The sequence below is a fragment of the Polypterus senegalus genome, chromosome 5 (genome assembly GCF_016835505.1).
Source record: "Polypterus senegalus isolate Bchr_013 chromosome 5, ASM1683550v1, whole genome shotgun sequence".
In the NCBI taxonomy this organism is placed as follows: Eukaryota; Metazoa; Chordata; class Cladistia; order Polypteriformes; family Polypteridae; genus Polypterus; species Polypterus senegalus.
Genome location: NC_053158.1, coordinates 64,208,136 through 64,229,760, shown reverse-complemented (window position 1 = coordinate 64,229,760; position 21,625 = coordinate 64,208,136). Strand labels below are relative to the sequence as shown.

At 37.8% G+C, this 21,625-nt stretch overlaps 1 protein-coding gene across 2 annotated transcripts in view; it reads right to left on the bottom strand.

Annotated features, from left to right (window-relative positions):
• thoc1 (THO complex 1) overlaps window positions 1-13,626 on the bottom strand; it is a 62,691-nt gene extending 49,065 nt beyond the window's left edge. For both annotated transcript variants that reach the window (XM_039754716.1, XM_039754717.1), the window contains exons 1-8: window positions 13,482-13,626; window positions 13,108-13,181; window positions 12,961-13,021; window positions 8,654-8,723; window positions 6,381-6,499; window positions 4,179-4,227; window positions 3,932-4,027; window positions 1,100-1,182 (exon numbers count right to left, since the gene is read on the bottom strand). In XM_039754716.1, the coding sequence (XP_039610650.1) occupies window positions 1,100-1,182; window positions 3,932-4,027; window positions 4,179-4,227; window positions 6,381-6,499; window positions 8,654-8,723; window positions 12,961-13,021; window positions 13,108-13,181; window positions 13,482-13,571 (642 nt within the window). In that variant the 5' untranslated portion in view covers window positions 13,572-13,626. The remainder of the gene's footprint in view (window positions 1-1,099; window positions 1,183-3,931; window positions 4,028-4,178; window positions 4,228-6,380; window positions 6,500-8,653; window positions 8,724-12,960; window positions 13,022-13,107; window positions 13,182-13,481) is intronic.
• Between the last annotated feature and the right edge of the window lie 7,999 nt (window positions 13,627-21,625).

The window sequence follows — 21,625 nt, the reverse complement described above, 5'->3', positions numbered from 1 at the left end:
GAACAATTTAGGAACCATCAGAACAGCAGCTTTAACTCTTCCCTTTTAGTGATCTGCTGCAGCACAAGTTTCTGGAACAGCACGTGAGGGTAGGCATATTTAAAACATGCCACAGAATTTTGATGGGCTGTGGCTGAAACTTTGAATAGGCTATTCAAAGACACTTCCATATTCAATTTTCAAACAAAAAGAAAAATTAGCTCCTGCAACTATTTTGTTACTGTTTTCTATGCTCTTTTACTACCTTACTGCATAATGATGCCAACACTATAACAATTGGAATTATTGGAAGAGCTCAATGTCAGTCATTTCTAACAAGACTTCTCCACAAAACTTGTTTTACTCTCATGTTCAATCTTCAAATGGCTGCAAAGATTCACCTTTACTCAACTGAACAATTTGGGTATTTTAAAATGACTGATGTAGAAACTGAAAGGTGTAAATTTCTAGGGAATCCATATTTGATTAATATGAGACAGATCCAAACATTTTTGTATATATAAATCCAAACATTTTTGCAGTTTCATACAACTTTAACAATGTATGCATTTTTTTTTTTTAAGCTTTGTCCGGCCCCAAATGTTATTCATTGTTTAACTGATACCAATCTTTCAAATTCACTCTGCATATTAGGATTCCAAAGAGATTTTCAAAATGTGCCACTGAACTTAGTGGTACATAGGACGAGGCCAACTATATGGTAATTATATCCCTATCAGGAAAATTTCTTTCACATGAATAAATATACAAGCAGCAGATTTTACATTTTGGCTTTTAAGATATCGCAAAAAATAATTTTGTTTCTATGAAACACAGCAATGTTTGAAGACTTTTGCATGATTTGTATGTTTTTGCAAACCACGGTACATAACTATAACAGACATTCTAGTGAGGATTAATACATATATAGCTCTTCTAAGCAGCAGTTTTGCACTTGAAACATTTTATTCAGGGCTTGAAAGGACTACTTTAGCTTAAAGGTTGCTGTTTTGAAAATTAAACAACAAAAAAGTTACAAGGATGACAAGCATACAAGTAACAAGGATGTCTTCTTTTAAAGTTTTGCAGTCTGCGTAATTTGAGATATTTGTATACTCACTTTTTGACCCAAAGTACTGTCTTGTTCATTTTTATTAAAAACAGTGATATTGTCAAGGTTAAATTGACTCTGCAAGTTAAGGCCTGCAAGAAATGGAGAAAGAACAATTTGGCAACCACTAAGCCTAGATACATTCCAAATATTCAGACAATTACATTTTCTTTCAGAGAAACTGCTTTTAAACATATTTTAAATACTGGAGAACACTGTTTTGTTTAATATACATTGTTAAAGACCACAAATATTATCAAAAACATTATAAGTCATTTTAAAGCTAAATGTAAGTAAAGTACATACTATAAAGTGTCAGATTTGCTTTCAACAGTTTTGGGAAGTGTTTCATGAAATTCTGCCTTTCATTCAAAAACTAGCCATGTACTTATCATTATGAATAATGGCATATAAAAAGCAACAGTAATGGTCTTAAGACTTACTTGCTCTTAAGGGAGAGTGCAAAAATCACAATTTGCTTTCATTTGCTTTCATCACAGGTACCAATTACAGCTTAATGCTCTGATTTTTCAATTGTAGTGTTTTGTATTATCATTAGGTGCAACTACCAAACTAGTTAAGTGCTATTTTCTAAACATTTGCAATCAATACACCAAAAATTCCAACTATTTATGACACAGGGCCTCTTATGTGTATTTATCTCAGAAAGTGCATTTTGTATAGGACTTTTTTTTGGTTCACAATTTTACATTCTATACAAGACTACTATATACTTGAATGTAGAAATATACTTTTTTAAGCACATTTAGATGACCAGTCCACTTTTCCATTCTGTTTCTACATTAGGTGGAAGCAGAGTTTATTAAAGAATGAGGCTGGGTTTATACTTCATGTGACACAAGCTCCTGCGGACGCTTCTGCATACTATTTATGCTTGCACACATACTTTACGTAAATCTGGAAGATTTCACCAGGTGGCAGTGCGAGATCATCACGGCGAGTAAGCGTTCAGCTTCCCTGTGTTGTGAATTGCCTGAAACATTCATTAAATTCCTAGGACAGCTTGCCACAATATCTCTGAAAAGGATGGATGTTTAATGATTACAACCATCAATCCAGGGATGCGCTTATTCCAGCATGCATCAGGTATGAGGCAGAAACAATCCCTGGACAGGGCATCATCTCATCACCAGGGTAAATGCAAGCACACACATACACTAGCATCACTTTAGCATCACCCAATCCCCATACCTGCATGTCTTTGGAAGGAAACCATGGAAACCCACCAGGAAAACATGCAAACCACAGGTGGAGAAAGAAAGGGACGCGACTCCCTGCCCGGCAGCAGTGCTACCGCTCTGACACTGTCCCACCACCACGTGTAATTATTAACAGTATTCATTATTTAAATGAAGTTAATAATTTATATGTAATAAACATACTTTAATGCATTTCATCATGAAAGTAATATCAAGTATAAACCTAAAGATTGTAAATGTGCAGAGAGCTGGAATATCATAAATTTAACATGTTCTGTGTGGCAACTGCTGCCTGCAGCTGCTGTCAGTTCAGAAGGAAGCCCCAGAAGCATGTAGTGATTAACAACTGGGTCAGTTTTAAGCGGAAGTTTATGACGTCCTGCTTTAATGACAAAATAAAACTACGAGATTAAAGTGGAAATTTTGAGATTAAAAACAAAATTTCCACTTTAATCACAAAATTGACCTTTTCACTGTGTCCCGATTTTTTTTCCTCTGTGGCTCAGAAATGCTGCCAAATGTTCTGATGATGTTGTGAAGGTGCAAAAATAAATATATAAATAAATAAAAAGGCAGCACAGAAGATGGTATGTGAGACCTTTAAAATGTATTGCGTCATTACGATGGGGAATATGCGACGCTTAAATAAAGAAGCACTACGGATACATTTGTATATCAGCATTTTGCTTCACCACATTAAACCATTCATCAAACATCAAAGCACGTACATTGGATCCTGTAGCGGCTTGCTATCTGTCACATGTTGTTAGTAAACAGAAACTCTGATGTCCCGTCACGCTCCAACTTGAACACACTGCACCCTCTGATTTTTTTTGCTGGTACTGCAATTCGGGTACACATCATGTTAATTTCCGAGGACGTGCTCAAAGCTCCCCATCAAATGAATACTGGGAAAACATGGCAGCCATGATGCGTGCGCATATGCGTTCCATGAAGTATAAACTATCGCTAAGGCTTCTATTTAAAATATTTTCAAAATCTGAAATGAACAACATATCCTGCACCAACATGACAGAAGTATTTTGCAAATGTCCCTGCCTTGAGCAAAATGCTCCCAGGATCAGCTCTGGGGCTCTGCGACCGTGAACTGGATCAAGGAGGTAAGGAAATGGATGGATGCAATACTGCCATTTAGAATTTTACTATTTTAGAACACCTGAAAACTACAATGGTTTAATCATTAAAGAAAGCACTACACTGTAAAGTTCCTCTACTGATCTTAACTGCTCAAGAAACACTAGTAAGCAGAATAATTTGATGATTTTCTGTGAAAGAAATTGGAGATTGAGATAATTAATTAGCAATTTTTAACTCACAGTATTTTGCAAAATAGATATTGTTTAGAATGATAAGCCATGGTTGTTGGAAATTTAGCAATCACTTTAAGCTGCAATACTTGAACAAATGAATAGTTAGTAACATACACAATGTGAATGTCAAACAGTTTAATATTAAAGTTTAAATATTTAAGTTTGTTATACTGTAAAATGTGTGCTTATATTAAGAAACTGGTAATGTAAGCAACATAATTCTTAAATATATTTTAATATATATGCAAAGTACATTCCTTTAAACTTGTTTTCTCTTTCATTAGCCTTACCTGATTTCTCAGAGAGTGGAAATAATCTGGCGAGAAACAACTGAATCCTGCCACAGAACACAGTATTTTGGGATTTTGATAGTCTTCTAAGAAGATCTACAAATAAAGTGTTTCAAATCATTTAGAACTCCTACAAAATACTTAACTAAACCATTAAGAAAATGTAACAAAAGCCATTTAGACAAAGAGAAATTTAAAAACTATTTTCATAAACAAATACAAGGAAGAACTACAAATAGTGTCTTACCATTGCACATTCGTAAAAGGTAATTTTTTCCTGCTGCATAAAATGAATTCTACAATGAAAGAAAAAGTAAATTAGGAGGTTGCATACCAGTTATCAGTTAAACTGCAAAAGATGGGCAGCATAACTGATTTTCTAATACATGTGCTAGTAAACAAGGTAGCTCATATTTTATTCTAAGTGTTTCAAAAGTCATAAGTATAGTTCTAATGTTCCAGCTGACATTCCTCATGTCTTAAACTAGGTTGCTGGATATTACATTATTTTAAATAAAATCAATATATTGTACCTCACATGAATTTTGTCAGCTCTATAATCCCATTACTAACAGTTCGATATTATCGGTACAATTTTAAGTCCATACTCTCCAAGTTAATCTAGAATTGCAGGGAACCAGAGTTAATTATTTCAATTTAATCTGTGCCAAAAATACTGTTGGTGCCAGTCTTTTTCCGACTTGTATTTATATATTGGTCTTTTATTGTATGTTATTAGTTAGCTTGGTTAAATGGCTTTTATTTACCAGTTACCAGCTCAGCCCTCAAAAACTAGGCCTTAGAAACTTGCTAGTATACTATTAGATTGAATTTCAGAAAGATGTTGCAGTCTTTTTTTTGCCTCTGTTATGCATTTATGCCACTCAGACATGGCACTACATGGAGTCAAAATTAAGTTTTAAATAAAGGTGGTACAAGCAAACTCCTATTTAATATCTCCCACATTTCCCTTTCATTTCTACATGGTGTGACCCATGTATATACCTGCCATTGTCTTTTCAAGGCATCCCGATTCTTGGGGATACCTTTAATGACTCTGAGCTGTACATGTTACAGAACTACTCTGTGCACTTCAGTCTAACTTCATTCTCATTTTTATTTTATGTTCAGCTCTTGAAACCAATGTCGTCTATATATAGTCTAGTCTTCATTTACATCCTGTATATCTGTTTACTATCCCTAAGGGCCCTGTTTCATCTAACAATCTTTTTCTGCTTTGGACTAAAATCCTTTTCATTATAAAGATGACATTTGCTGAAATATTTTTCAGGAATGTATGCTTGTCTTCTAAAACCTAGACTCATTTTTCACAGCTACAGATCATTCATAGGACAGTCCTTCCACTTAGAAGGCATCACAAAAGGAGCCCGATATCCAGTCGTTTGGTTCATTAATATTCATTAGTTATTATCTCGCGCTCTCTCTCTAGCGCTCGCCCTCGCTCCCCCTCGGGCATGCACTCTCTCTCTCAACCGCCCGCCCACCCATCCATCCGTCTCTCTCTCTCTCTCTCTCTATCCAGCAATCTCGCTCTCTCTCTCTCTCGCGCACACTCTCTCTCTCCCCCCCACCCTCGCTCACTCTGACTACCTCCCCCCACCCTCGCTCACTCTCACTCACTCTCTCACACACACACACACACACACTCTCTCTCTCTCTCTCTCTCTCTCTCCGCTCGCTCCCTCGCTCTCCTCTCTCTCTCTCTCTCTCTCTCTCTGCTCCACACACTCTCTCTCTCCCGCACACACACACTCTCTCTCTCTCTCCCGCACACACACACTCTCTCTCTCTCTCCCGCTCTCTCTCTCCCTCCCGCACACACACACTCTCTCTCCCACTCTCTCTCTCTCTCTCGCTCTCTCTCTCTCTCTCCTCTCTCTCTCTCTCTCTCTCTCTCTCCGCGCTCTCTCTCTCTCTCTCTCTCTCTCCCGTTCGCTCTCTCTCTCTCTCCTGCTCGCTCTCTCTCTCTCTCCTGCTCGCTCTCTCTCTCGCCCGCACTCTCCTTTATTAAATAATGTGATCAGTACTGTCAAGTATAATTTTTTGTGTGTTATTGGTATAAGCAGGTTGTTATTGTAATGTACAAGACGATAAGACATTTTTCTGAGTAATTAATAAAGGAAACCAGTTAATACCATATGTTTTGCAAAATCTTGGAACTATATATTCCATAATCAAACTAGGTTTCTGCTGTTTTCAATGTTTAAGTGAGATATTCACACTCAAAAGCACACCTTACTTCTCCTTGGACTATATTTCTGTAATCCAATATCAAACTTTACAGTACTATAATGTTTCTTTGGAGAAAAAAAAAAGTATTTTAACTTTGAACAGTATGGAGAAAAAGCCTGTAACCAGAGCCCATAATTAGTACTTCTGCTAAGTTAACAAATGGTAAATGTACAGGATTACAAAACAAACCACTTACAGATTTCCATGTTGAAACATTTTCCTCAACAAATGTAAAGATCTTATCACACTGATCCAAAGGAAGACAGTCCAGAACATCTCCAAGAAGCAAGAAAGGTGTTGTGGCTGAACAAATACCTATCATGAAAATTATGTCTAATTAAATATTTCAACAAATGTAAACAAAGCATAACTCCGGTTTTATTATTTTATCATTTACCTGTTAATTAAAAATCTCCATTTAAAATAGAAAAGTAAAAGTTATAGTTGAGGAAGCAAATACAAAAAAGATTAAATGTAAAGTAATTTATCTAAAATTCTCAATTTATTTAAGTTAACAAAATGTGCAACACAAACAAAGCTTTTAGGAACAAAAAAAAATATTTAGAGGCATTCTGTTTGCTACGAAGTACTTTGTCAAAGAAATCAAAGTGTAAACATATAGTAAATAGATTGGCAAATCTTTTCAGAGTACATTTTGAATTTGTAAATTCAAAGTCAACTCATTCAGTAACAAAAAAATGCAACCTTATATATAGGATAATTCAAGAAAAGTGAGTGGAGTTAGTCTTTATATTGACCAGTAAGATTAAAGATTCCAAACTTAAATTAATATTCAAACTGAAGTTATTTTAGAGTCAGACAGATGTGCTACTGATATTATTCTGAGATTTTTTTTTGGGATATGCCATGTCAGGTAAGAAGTTTAATAGTGGCTAACTGCATAAAAAAATTAGAAAGTCTGACTGTTGCGCTTACTCAGACCCCCAATAACATACAGAGAGACAGACAGGCGTTTTGTCGCCATAACAAAAGCATCCAAGAAGCGTACATATACAGAACACTAAATCCCCCGGAGCGCTAGATGGCAGTCCCCTTGGGTTGTGGCCGCACCACTGTTTCCCACAGAACTTCATGGAAATTGGAGTTCTGTAAGAGCCCATTCTGAGTGCTGTAAGGGCTGCATAAGGGGGCGATGCAGAGTCCTACTTTATGTGGGGCTTTCACCAAACCCGGAGTGCTTCCAGACGTTGCTGAGCCACCTAGAGTACTACTAGATGCAGCATACCTTCATTCAGGGAGCCAGAGTCAGGAGGAAGAGGGAAGAAGTTTACCGGAGGAGGAGTGGAGTCAGAGAGAAAGGAGAAAGTGCCACTGAAGTGCTTCACTGTGCTTAGTACTTGTGCTATGCAGCTGGAGAACGAAGGACAGGATTTCCCCCAGTGAAAAAATAAAATGGGTATGTTGCTGGACTTGTGCCTGGTGTCTGTGTCAGATTTGGGGAGGTGCAGGTGACTACAGCTGTAAAGCAACTAAACACTGAGCCATCATACTCTCTGCCAAAAATAACCAATTGACAAAAACTTACAAAGGAAATGTAGAACTGATCAAAGTGATTTATTGCAATAAAATTGGTTGCTTTAAAATTTTATATCTTAAAGTATAATTTCTCTCCTTTCACATTTTTCCACAATTAGGGTATATATTAATTTGTCATGGGGAATTGTTTTTACAAAAAGATCAACAAGGACCCATGAAAGGTTACTGTGGGGGGAGAAGGGCACAGCATGGCCAGGATTCTTTTAAAATGACAAAAACACAGAAACATGTTTTTTTGGATATGCATATTTATAGTACATTTGTACTTTAATGATGGGAATTGGCATGGGGAACATTCTTTGCTAGAAAATAGACATACTAGGTAAGTTTTAAAGACTTTTGTCGTCATTTACATGTATTTATTTGGCCGATGCCTTTATTTAATGCGACTTACAGCATATAAGATATAACTGGTTACATTTCTTTTCTTTTAAAAATTGGAGCAAAGATGGGTGAAGCGACTTGCTCAAGGATAACACAGCGTCAGTGATGGCATTTGAACCCACAGCCAAAGAGTTTGAAGTCCACAGCCTTAATCACTCCGCCATACTGCCTGTTTGCACTGATGCACCCATCAATGCCATTTTAAACTGCAAGAACATTTTTTTCTGAAGAACACAATTTCCCACAGGCTAGTATTATATACTATGATCGTGGAGAGAAAAACTTCAGCCTTAAAAACAATGAGCTTACTAACCATCTCCAAAAAATGAAGTATTAACCAATGTTTTATACACAACAAAAACTCCTTCTGACAATATGCAAAGCAAGAGTGTTAAATTTTCAGTTCGAGAAATTCATTAAAATTTGATGGTAGCCGTTAAAAAAAATCGTGCATGTAAGAAAAAATATACTACTATTAATACTTCCAAAAACTGGAAGTTTTAGATGAAAAGAACAAAAAAAAATCACCTTCAGTCACTCCATCAATACTTCTGTAGATAAGACCCAAGAAATCTTCACAACTAGCAGTCTGCTTTACCTAAAAATAAAATACACAGGCTAGAGTTACAATACATCTGTAAAATTATTCATTTTAAAATAAGCAACCAATATCTATCTATATATATAATTTAATAAGGCAAGACACCCATGGAAAAGCACGCCGGAAGGGGAGTGGATTCACGAAGCCGCCGACAAGTAAGACACCTATGGCGCATGCAGGAAGAAGCCACGCCCACCAACTCCAAGATCATTGTATACGACGACAACTCGCAGAGCCACACCCACCAACTCGGACGTGATGACACTGAAAAAACTGCGTCATTTATATTCATCTGTCGTAGAGGCCACATGCACCTCCGAGCCACATTGACTGTTCAAAGAGGCATGTTTCTTGCGGAGGTGAATCGCAATATGCAGCGTGTAAAATGGTTTGCAAGGGGTATCCCATGGGATCCTCATCCCTACCTTTTGTACACACACCCCTCCTACCTCACTACTACCATGGTCAGGTGTCTTGGTGGATTATATATAGAAAAGCAGCCAAAACCGCACAGTGCAATGAAAAGTCTACGTGAGTCACAGGTGCATCTGGACTGTGTAAAGACGACAACGACTCAAGTGACGAGTTGGAGGTGGGCACATGAGCGGGCAGTGCATACTGAATGAGAAAGGAGCAGACTAGCATGATGGAGGGAGCTGAATGGACGCCCTTCTCCTCTCCTCCTGTTCCACACCGAGCGCCGTGCACCTCCATCCCTCCATCTGGCAGGAGAGGGCGCGATGACGGTCCTCCAGTTTTCAGTCATGGACGATTGTGTGTTGGTTCGTTCCGTGCATTGTTACAATGTTGCTTTTCTTGCTGATTTATTACATTGCAAATTTTCAAATGTTAATGATTTTTAAGCACAGGGAGAAAATTAAAAAAACCGGCCTGATTATGTGGCGTATGGTACATCATAGTTGGCTAGGTAGCATATACAATATTAAAACATTTTGGGGAAATTAAATTACTTAAAATCTGCAAGGTATTGACTAAACAACAGGAGAATACTTTTAAATGATTTCACTTCTACCATAAATAATAGTACTTCTCGACCCAGCACTATTCATTCTTTGAATATAATAATAATACATTTTATTTATATAGGGTCTTTCTCATGCTCAAGGCACTTCACAGAGATTAAGAAAGAATGACAGGGTATACAGTATATAGCACTGTACAAACCAGATTCATAAATAAATAAAGAAGAGTAAGATAGTAAATTCAGAGAAAAAGCCTAAAAGACAACACAATTGATGGTCAAGCACACACATACAGGTTACATGAACATCTTGACATGGAGGTAAACCGAGAGAAGGGTAATAAAGTCAAGTAGAGCTAAAAGCCTTCCTGAACGGATGAGTTTTGAGTTGTTTTTTAAAAGAATTCATGGAGTCAGCTGATCTGATTAATTTCGGTAGATCATTCCAGAGTCTGGGCGCTATACAGCTGAAGGCCCTGTCACCCATGGAGTGTAGATTAGTGTGGGGCACAACAAGATTGCCAGAATCAGAGGACTTTAGTGGGTGGGCAGGCACATAGTGATGGAGAAGGTCGTTTAAGGCTTTGTAAGTTATTACTAGGATTTTATATTCGATTCTGTAAGACACAGGGAGCCAGTAGAGGTAGGTCTGAGATCACCGCCAAGATGGACTGGGAAGGAGCTCATTTTATTAAGTTGCACTTTAGTCCTAATTTGCAAGAGTTCAGTTTTGTTGCAATTTAAAGAGTTCTGCTCCATCCAGGTATTAATTTCACTGAGGCAGGTTTTGAGCTGAGAAAGCTCTGAGGAAATTCCACTTTTAACATTGAAATAGAGTTCAGTATCGCCTGCATAAAAATGATAACCCAGTCCAAAGCTACAAATAATATGGCCAAGGGGAAGCATATAAGTACAGAAGAGAAGAGGGCCGAGGACAGAGCCCGGAGGAACTCCTTGTGTGACTGGCACTGAGCTGGATCTGCTGCTGCCAAGACTAACAAACTCTTGCCTATCAGTCAGATAGGACTTGAAACACAGGAGGTCAGTGCCAGAGATACCCAGCATGTTCTCCATTCTGGACAGTAGAATGTCATGTCTGACAGTGTCAGATGCTGCACTGAGGTCTAATAGAATTAATATGCCGGTTTGTCCAGAGTCTGCTGCCATAAGCAAATCATTGGTTACCCGTAGCAGAGCAGTTTCACAGTTGTGCTGCACCCTGAAACCAGATTGAAAGGGTTCTATCAAGTTATTAGTGGTTAAGTAATTGGTGAGTTGGGAGGCTACAACACGCTCAAGAACTTTTGACAGGAAAGGCAATTGGGAAATAGGCTGAAAATGTTAAGATTGTCAGCATCAAGACCATACTTTTTAACATTGGGGTTATAGAAAGAATTTTAAAAGTGAGCGGCACAGAGTCAGTGGCAAGGAATGAGTTTATTATTGTTGTAATAGTTGGGATTATGGCATAAAGGCAGGATTTAAGTAGTGTGCTGGGGATGGGGTCCAGTACACAAGTAGTTGGCCACATCTTACAAAGCAGGTTATTAACAAACACAGATGTGACTGGTGAGAACTTAGAGAAGGAGCTGGATGGAGTGAGAAAGCAGGGACAGATGATGTATTCATGTTAGATGAATTGTTTAGATCTTTAATTTTGTTACGGAAAAAGTGGAGGAATTTCTCAAAGACTTCAGTAAAAAAAGTAGTTGGGCCAGATGTGGGTTCGAGTAGTTTATTAACTACAGTGAACAAAACTCTTGGGTTGTCATGGCCACTTTCTATTATTCTGCCAAAATGGGTGTTCTTCACAGCAGTTAGTGCTTCTCTGTAAGCTCTTTGGTGGAGAAGACACTGGGAATGCTGTTGATGGGAAATAAGCCATCCATTCATTTTCTAAACCTGCTTTTTCTGAGTGGGGTCACGGGGATCCTTAAGCATGTCCCAGTAAACATGGGGTGCAAAGCACAACAATCCACAGACAGGGTGCCAGTCCATTGTACGGTGAATACGCGCACACACACCCAAAACAGGGCCAATTTTGCACTGCCAGCCAACCAACCAACCAACCAACCAACCAACCTAACTTGCATGGCCTTGGACTGTGGGAGGAAACCAATGCAAACATGGGGTGAACATGAAAGCACTATGCAGGGAGAACCCAGGAAACAAATCCTGGTCTCCTAATTGCAAGACACTAGCACTACCACTATGACACCATGCTGCTTGGAAATAAAACCAGGACTACTTAAAACATCAGACAAGTGGCAGCTGAGTTCCACCAACTAACAGTCATTACATGTTTTTTCAGCATTCAAATACCATCATTGCCATCCTAAATTTAAAAGATGTGATGACGCAGCCTTCTGCAGTTATGCACCTAAAATCTGGAATAATTTACTGATAGAAATTCGCCAGGCTAATACTGTGGAACACTTTAAAAAAAACTACTAAAAACCTGTTATTTTACCATGGCTTTCTCATAGCTTCTATTTAGTGTAACCCTGATATTCTATATATGCATTGATTTATCTTTTCTATCATGGCTCCTGCTGTTCTTTTTCCGGTTCTCTGTGGTGACGATCTGCACCACCATCACTTGACCAAGGCACCATGCAGTCCCTACATTGATGTATTGAAGGCCAGATGTCCACATGACCATCATCATTAAATTCCTTCACGTGAAGCCTGAAAACCATGAAGACTGATTTAGATTTTTTATGTTAGATAGAATGCTGGGTGGTCTTGTGGCCTTGGAACCCCTGAAGATTTTGGGGATTTTTTCTCCAGCCCTCTGGAGTTTTTTTGTTTGTTTTTTTCTGTCCTTCCAGCCATCAGACCTTACTTTATTCTTTGTTATTTAGTATTGCCTAATCTTATTTTTTTTATATACCATTCTTTCCTCATCTTGTAAAGCACTGTGAGCTACATCATTTGTATGAAAATGTGCTACATAAATAAATGTTATATAAGTGAAATTACAGGTTAGGTTAACACATTCTGAGGTATTGGAACCAAACTATTTGTTTTAATTATTTTGTGGTGTTGATCCATAAATACCTCATCATAATACGCTGTGAAAGGGCTAGTATAAAATACTGGACATTGATTCATTACTGTCATAACTACACAAACCATTTTCACAGCTGCACAATTCACAACCCACTACCCCAGGTAATCACAGAGCTCCTTGTGACTGTGTATGTAGTAAGCAGGTTAGAAAATGGAAATATGATCATGAAACTTGCTTACAATTTCCTCTTCAAGAACACTTCGGAATGCTTGGTCTAGGGTTGTTTTCTTTTCCGTTTCGCTGCAAACAAAGAAACACATAAATCAATGTTTTTGTTTTTTTGCACCCAGTGAGGTACATAGGGCACGCGTTACAACAAGCCTTACCTTCCAGGGAGATGGGCAAAGACGTTTATTAAAGCTTTGTTGTTCTTATTTTCCAGCGCAGCTCGGGTTGCACTCTTGTAAAACAAATAAAAGAATTAATAGGTAAGTAGGCAGCGTAGAGACTGACCTAATATAGAATGCTGACTATTTCTACTTCAAAAAACGTACTATGACTGGAATGGTAAACGCCAGTCAAGAAAGTGGTAATGGGAAAGGGGTGGAAGGGCAAAAAAGCCAATCTGCTGCCGCTACCCACCGGTCACGGCTAAACGTAAGAGCTGCGCAGACGGGCTCACAGCTATTTTAAACTGCTACACAGAAGTCGCTTATCTCCGTGAATATCCTCATGATACTCTTTACTGAAAAGTGCTTACCATAAATCTGTCTTTGGCATCGCTAAAGTTAAATGAAGCTGGCGACATCGTTCCTTTTGGTAAACGAAACAAAGCAGAAAAGCAATGCATGCAAAAGATGAAGAGACCTCGATCGTATTTACCGCGCAGCAAAGGCCACAGCGACACCTATGGGTTCCTCCCAGCACATGTTTCCACCGAATATCGCGAGAATATCCCAATTACGCTCTGTCTCGCGTGTGCAGAGATGAACCCTCTGTTGACATGTGTAGGTAGTTGTGAGAACGGATTGTAAGGTAACAAAGTCCGAAATTAAGAAGCGTAGGACTTAGAGACATTGAAATGGTTAAGATATCTGAAAAATAAAATGTGTACCATTCATCCCTAGTTCATTTGTAAACTGTCATCCACTGTCGTTTAGTATTTGTTACGAAGTTATGGTTGTATCATGTAATTCAGTGTCCTCTTTGATGCTGTGCTTGGGCACCTTTACGCTCTGTGAGTCTTTCTGATTCAAATACTGTACAGTAAAGCTGCAGGCTCCGTGCTCAACGCCGTCATGTTCATCCCGTCGTTTTTGTTACGCCTGCATTTTTGGGGTTACAACTGCTTTTTCCGGGCATGTGCGCTGACAGTCATCTTTGTTAAAGGGGAGCTGCAAAAGGCCAGCTTTTAGTAAGTATCCGGTTTTACCTGCAGGCACACGGTGTTCTATTAGCAACATTTTACTCTAATGAAACCTCATCAGTAAATAAACACGTAGAGTGTGATGTAAGCGTAATAAAACAGTAATGCCATAAAGAAAAAAATAGTTTATTCAGTAACTTTGTACTAATTACAAGACAAACCAGCAGAAGAAATGTACGTCGTCATTAAATTGTTCTTGTACACTGTCGATTTCCCACGTCTAACAGAAGCTTTAAAGTGTTATTTTTATTAGTAAAAAGTCATTAAGCTTCCTTGGCATTCTGTATTTTTATTTTGGACAAAAATATATTTTCAGTTGCACCAGTTTACCATACGACCAATTAAAACTTGAAGGCTGTATGAATGAAGCAGTTCCAATTATTAAAAAATAAGTAAAATAATGTCATGTTTTTCTTATTTGTCTCACACTGCCTTAACAGGATTAGGGAGATTATTTTTCATTGCTGTGGCAATTCTGTGAAATTCAGTTCCTTGCTTATTGTTGCCTGCAGTTGAAACTGTGTGATTAAAACTGAATAAAATAAAATAAGTCTCCCATTGAATTTTATTTCATATTGTGCCATCCATCCATTTACACTGGAGGGGAAACTCTTCTTCACAATTGAGACTATGTTAGTTTCCCCCTGTATATTATATGTACAGGTAAAGCTGGCAAATAAATTGATCAATATTTATTTGAAAAGCTTTGTTCTAGTAATTCAATTCAAGGAAGCTGCAGTAAAGCTATAACAAAGATGAGTGCCACAGTATACAAACTAAAGCATTGCATTTATGATGTGTGATGGCACCACTGCTCTGTTAATTATACTTGCTTAACTCTGTTAATTATACTTGGTAAATGGTGTGCTTTATTGGAATGGCAAGAATACATTTAAATTTAACAACAGACACCATAGATTATGAAATTTCAAAGCCCCCCCCCCTTAATATAAGGTGTATTTGTAGACTTAATGTAATTAATAAGTACTTCTGCCAAAAAGCTTAACCTGATGTGTCTTACAGTTACAATGGTGATAGTGCAAAGTTCACAAGAATACATGTTTCATAGCTAGGTGTGATAAAAATGTACCCACTTTGACATTTCTGTAATGGATCAACATAATAATAATACATTTTGCTTATATAGTGCCTTCCTTTCATTCAAGGTGCAGGATATATGAAACATTGAATACAAATATTTTCTGCACAGAACACTAAACAGATAAATACAGGATATACAAAGCATTACATAGAACAAAGAAAAAAAATAAACCAGAGGAATAGACTACCATATAATGAAAATTCTGTATTTTTACCCTTGACAAAGTACTGAAATTGTCTTCTAAACAAGTTTTTTAATGGTTGTTGTATAATGTACTACAGAATGTAATTTTTTATTCACAGAGTCTTTGGGATGTACTTCTTAAATGCAATAACATCACACTTTACATCATAGAAGTGCTTTTGCTTTAATAATATGATGATAAAAATGTATCAATACTTCAACACAATAAATGATATTAGATGATATAACTAAGATTGTAAAAGCCATTTTCTAGTTAGTTAGGTTATGTTAAATTGATAAAAATGTTTTCCTAGTTATGTTAAAACGTTTGCCTATATATTAGTGTGCAGACAATGGAAGGTGCTATTATAACCTCTACAAGCTAAATTGTATGTGAATTATTCTAATTATTTCTTGTCATTCTGACTACAGACGAGTTCAGTTTATGATCTGCCTTACAGTTTGACAATTTCAAACTATATTGAATGTACTGAAGTAAAGCCTATGTAATTTTGCCATAAAAAAGTAACACAACTTTAAATATAGAAAAGCTAAGATTGTAATGAAACAGAGAAGGAGCCTTTTTTCCCTTTTTGATGTTTATTGTGCATGTGTAATACCTCTTTTCTGAATTTTTGTGATTTGCTCGTTTTTAAGTTTCCACTAAACCTTTATAAAACAAATTTTATTGGGCCGAGGAGTTTCTTTTTTTACGCATTTCACACATGCTAGATACCTTGCCAGCCAAGTCGCTGGTTGACTTTGGGAACCTAAAAATAGACACAGTTGCAAAGATGTTTTTTTTTCTTTTGTACTCGATGCTGTTATTGATGCTACTGTTTTTGTTTTTACTTTATCTCCTGCGTCATTCACTCAATCAAAGTATGTGTTAGTGGTGTGACAGGAGGAGGTGAATGCAAATGTACAACTGCAGGCAACATGGTCACATCACTACCTTCTATCAAAAGTGTGCCATGGTCTTTGCTTCTCCAAGAGTTTCTCTTTGCAAGTGTTTAATGAAAAACAAGTGAACTTCATTTTGAGCAGATGATTTACATACTTTACAATATGAAACCTTGCTTTAGGATGAAGGATGCTATTTAGATATGCATATAAGCTGTAATCCTGGTCCACCGGTTTAAACATGTCCACATATACTGAGAAGGCTGTCGATGACCTCATTCATGAGAGATGTTCAGTGTTTGTGGTCCAGGACTAATGCCCTCCACCATTTTCTGTAAGCTCATCCTCCATCCATCCATTTTCCAACCCGCTGAATCTGAACACACGGTCATGGGGGTCTGCTGGAGCCAATCCCAGCCAACACAGGGCACAAGGCAGGAACCAATCCTGGGCAGGGTGCCAACCCACCGCAGGACACACCCCCACACACCAAGCACACACTAGGGCTAATTTAGAATCGCCAATCCACTTAACGTGCATGTTTTGGACTGTGGCAGGAAACCGGAGCGCCCGGAGGAAACCCACGCAGACACGGGGAGAACATGCAAACTCCACGCAGGGGAGCGCTACCACTGCGCCACCGTGCCGCCCTTTACTTTCCTTATATAGATCATTCCAACTGATTTAGCTTTATAGAGATTACTACTACAGGTTATATATATTTGCATGTGAAAATATATAATGTCTTGCACTAGTGGAATGGATAACACAGTAATCATGCATAGCAATATTATTAATGATGAACTCGTAAACTGGAGTCGTAATTGTGAACTACCAGCTAAATAATTTTGATACTCAAAGGGAGATCATTAATGTGATCATTTACAGAATACAGAAGATGGCAGAATATTTTATTATGCTTTCTGACAATAAAATAAGATAAAATAAATGTCCATGTTAATACATAAAAAGAACAGAAGTAAAAACAATGTGGGGCAATTTTTTTTTCCCATGATAAGCGATAATTTTATTTTACTTTAATAAAAAATAATTTTGGTATTTTTAATATATCACTTAGATATTGTTGATAATTGTTTTGCATATATTTTTGTATATGAAACATTTAAAAAATTTAGGATTTAACAACACTATATATAGGACTTGAAGCATTGACAGGCAGTGAGGCATATTACCATCTTTGCTTCCACTATCACCAAACCGTGTCACTGCTCTTTCCAACTGTTAATGCAAAACATTGTCACAGTTTTTGTCTTTTTTTGTGTCACCTCCTCCCAACCCAATCCCCACACGGGGAGAACATGCAAACTCTCTATGGTAGTACCGATGCGATCTATTTTCTGCCACTTCCGTTTCGGGGGCGCTGTTCTGCGATTTTCGCCGCTGCGCCTGCAGCGTCTGCTTTCATAGACGTGCTGCTGCGCTTTTTTTTTATTTCTTAAGTAAATCGTGAAGTTTAAGATGTAGATCGCACGGTTATTTCAGTTGATTAATTCATGATTTCATTATTTATAGATAATAGTGTTAACAAGTGGTCGTTATTTTTGCCTGTTGTATACAATCTATCTAGCGCCTTTCACATCTATCGCCACTCTCACTGCCCGCTTGCCTGCGATCAGCGTGCGTCGATTGATTTATGATTTAATGTATTACTTTTTGACATAATTCTCCGAGTTGTAAAACACATATACATTTTATATAAAATGAAACTAATATATAGTTAATACAGTTATCTATCTGTCTCGTGCCTTCTCTGTCTGCCTATTATATAGTGTCTTTCCTGTTAACATCTGTTGCACAGTGCCTTCTCTATCTGTCTATCTAGTGTCTTTCAAATCTATCTGTACTCTCACTGCCTGCTTGCCTACCTGCAGCGTCTGATGATTAATTGCAGAGATGAAAAATATGTATATTTGTGTGATACTGTTATCTGTCCGTTGCATTGCCTGTCTGCTATTATACCGTGAATTCCCTGTCTGCCTATTATATAGTGCCTTTCCTATCTAATTCATTTATCTAGTGCCTTTCACATGTGAATGTTCTCTTACTGCCTGCTTGCCTTTCTGCAGCATCTGTCATATAGTGCCTTTCACATCTATCTATCATATAGTGCCTTTAACATCTGTCTATCTATCTATCAATCATATAGCACCTTTCACATCTATTTATCTGTATGTCTGTCTGTCTATTTATTACTCCTGACAGTTTTATATCTTTTATTGCACAGTGCCTTCCCAGTTTATCTGTCTACTGGCTTCTCTGTCTGTGTATTATTCAGTGCTGTCTGACTGTGAATGTCTTACATAACTTAAAAATAAGAACAGTTATAAGGACACTTGTTCATGTTAATTGCAGTCTCAATTTTTAAATATTTTAAAAAGAGCATCCCACATTTATTATACAGTGACTCTCCTATTTGTTTGTCTATCTAGTGCCTTTCAGATCTATATGTACTCTAATGGTCCTGTTGCATCTGTTGAATAATAAACAGGCTGAAGCATTTTTCATTTATTTTATTTACATACATCTCAGAGATAAACAATTAAATAAATACACAATAAAACTAATATATTGCTAATGATGATACCTGTATGTCTGGTGCTTTCTCTTTCTGTTTTCTTATATAGTGCCTTTGCTGGCTGCCTATTATACTGTGAATTCCTTCTCTATCTGTCTATGTAGTAATAATAGTATTACTTTTTGGCTTCCCTGTCTGCTCTGTATATAGTGCCTTTCCGATCTATGTCTCATATATAATGCCTTTCATGTCTAGTGCTTTTTACATCTACTTGTACTCTCATTATCTGCTTGCCTTCTTAAAAGTATCTGTTGATTAATAAAAAGGCTGTACCATTTTTCAGTTAGTAGTGCTTTCTCTGTCTTTTATACAGTGAACTCCCTGTCTATCTACTGTATATAGTAATAGTAATTTTATTATTATATAGCAGCTTCCCTATCTGCCGATCATATAGTGCCTTTCCTTCCTATCTATTAATCTATCCCCTTAGCTGTTTTTTTATATCTATTATACAGTGCCTTCCCTGTTTATTTATTTACATTTTATTTATAGTGACTTCTCTATCTGTCCATTATGCAGTGATCACCTATGTCTTATGGATTTTAAAAATAACAGTTATAGACACCTGGTCATGTTAATTGCAGTCTCAATTGTTAAAAATATTTTAAAAGGAGCATCCCACTTGAAAATACAACGATCTGACTGACTGACTGACTGTGCATACCACTTTATATGGTTAAAAAGAAAAAAAAAATAACACTTTCTCCCCAGCGGGGAATCGAACTCGGGTCTCTGAGGAGCAATGTGCCTGCTGTGCACTGATTGGCTGAGCAGTCTGTGTCAACTATCCGCGACAGGCCAGTCTTGGAACCTCATGCATTTTAATCCAAAAAAAAATCCAAAACAAACCACAACACAGGTTGTTGCTTGTATAAATGTGGTTTGTTTCACAGTCATGGCCGAAATTATCAGCACCCCTGGAATTTTCCCTGAAAATGCACCATTTCTCCCAGAAAATTGTTGCAATTACAAATATTTTGGTATACACGTGTTTATTTCCTTTATGTGCATTGGAACAACACAAAAAAACAGAGACAAAAAGCCAAATCTGACATCATGTCACACAGAACTCCAAAAATGGGCCATACAAAAATTTTGTCACCTTTTCAAAATTGTGGGTAAATCGTTTTATTTCAAGCATACGATGCTCGTTTGAACTCACCTGTGGCAAGAAACAGGTGCTGGCAATATAGCAATCAGACCTCAAGCCATTTAAAATGGAGAAAAGTTGACTCAACCTTTCTGTTGCGTGTCTGAGTGTGCCACACTAAGCATGGAGAACAGAAAGAAGAGCAGAGAATTGTCTGAGGACTTGAAAACATAAATTGTGGAAAAATATCAACAATCTCAAGGCTACAAGTCCATCCTCAGAGATCTTCATGTTCCTTTGTCCACTGTGCGCAACATAATCAAGAAGTTCACAACACATGGCACTGTAGCTAATCTCCCTGGACGGAAGAGAAAAATTGATAAAAGACTGCAGCGAAGGATAGTCCGAACGGTGGATAAACAGCCCCAATCAACTTCAAAACATATTCAAGCTGTTCTGCAGACTCAGGGTGCAACAGTGTTAGCCCGAACTATCCGTCAACATCTGAACAAAATGAAACGCTATGGCAGGAGAGCCAGCAGGACCCCACTGCTGACACAGAAACATAAAAAAGCCAGACTGGAGTTTGCCAAAATGTACTTGAGGAAGCCAAAATCCTTCTGGGCGAAGGTCTTGTGGACAGATGAGACCAAGGTAGAGCTTTTTGGTAAAGCTCATCATTCTACTGTTTACAGATAACAGAATGAGGCCTACGAAGAAAAGAACAACACAGTACCTACAGTCAAACATGGTGGAGGTTCTAAGATGTTTTGGGGATGTTTTGCTGACTCTGGCACTGGATGCCTCAACTGTGTGCAAGGGATCATGAAATCTGAAGACTACCAAAAGATATTGGGGCGCAATGTAGGGCCCAGTGTCAGAAAGCTGGGTCTGCGTCAGAGGTCATGGGTGTTCCAGCAGGACAATGACCCCAAACATACCTCTAGAAGCACCCAGAAATGGTTGAAGAAAAAGCGCCGGAGAGTTCTGAAGTGGCCAGCAATGAGTTCAGATCTAAGTCCGATTGAACACTTATGGAGAGATCTCAAAATTGCTGTTGGGAGAAGGCTCCCTTCAAATCTGAGAGACCTTGAGCAGTCTGCAAAAAAAGAGTGGTCGGAAATTCCAGTTGAGAGGTGTAACAAGCTTGTTGATGGTTATAGGAAGCGCTTGATTTCAGTTATTTTTTTCCAAAGGGCGTGCAACCAATAGTTTTGTGTGAAATGATGTCAGATTTGGCTTTTTTTTCTCTGTTTTTTGTGTTGTTCCAATGCACATAAAGGAAATAAACATGTGTATACCAAAACATTTGTAATTGTAACAATTTTCTGGGAGAAATGGTGCATTTTCTGGGAAAATTCCAGGGGTGACGATAATTTCGGCCATGACTGTATAGGCCTTTCACTGTATCAGAATGTGTATTATTTTTTATCCACTGGGCAATAGGAGATCTATATGCGCAGGAAGGATAATAGATTTTAATCTTATATGATGAGCTTACGCAGCACGGTGGCGCAGTGGTAGCGCTGCTGCCTCGCAGTTAGGAGACGCAGGTTCGCTTCCCGCCAGTCGCGGATAGTTGACACAGACTGTTCAGCCAATCA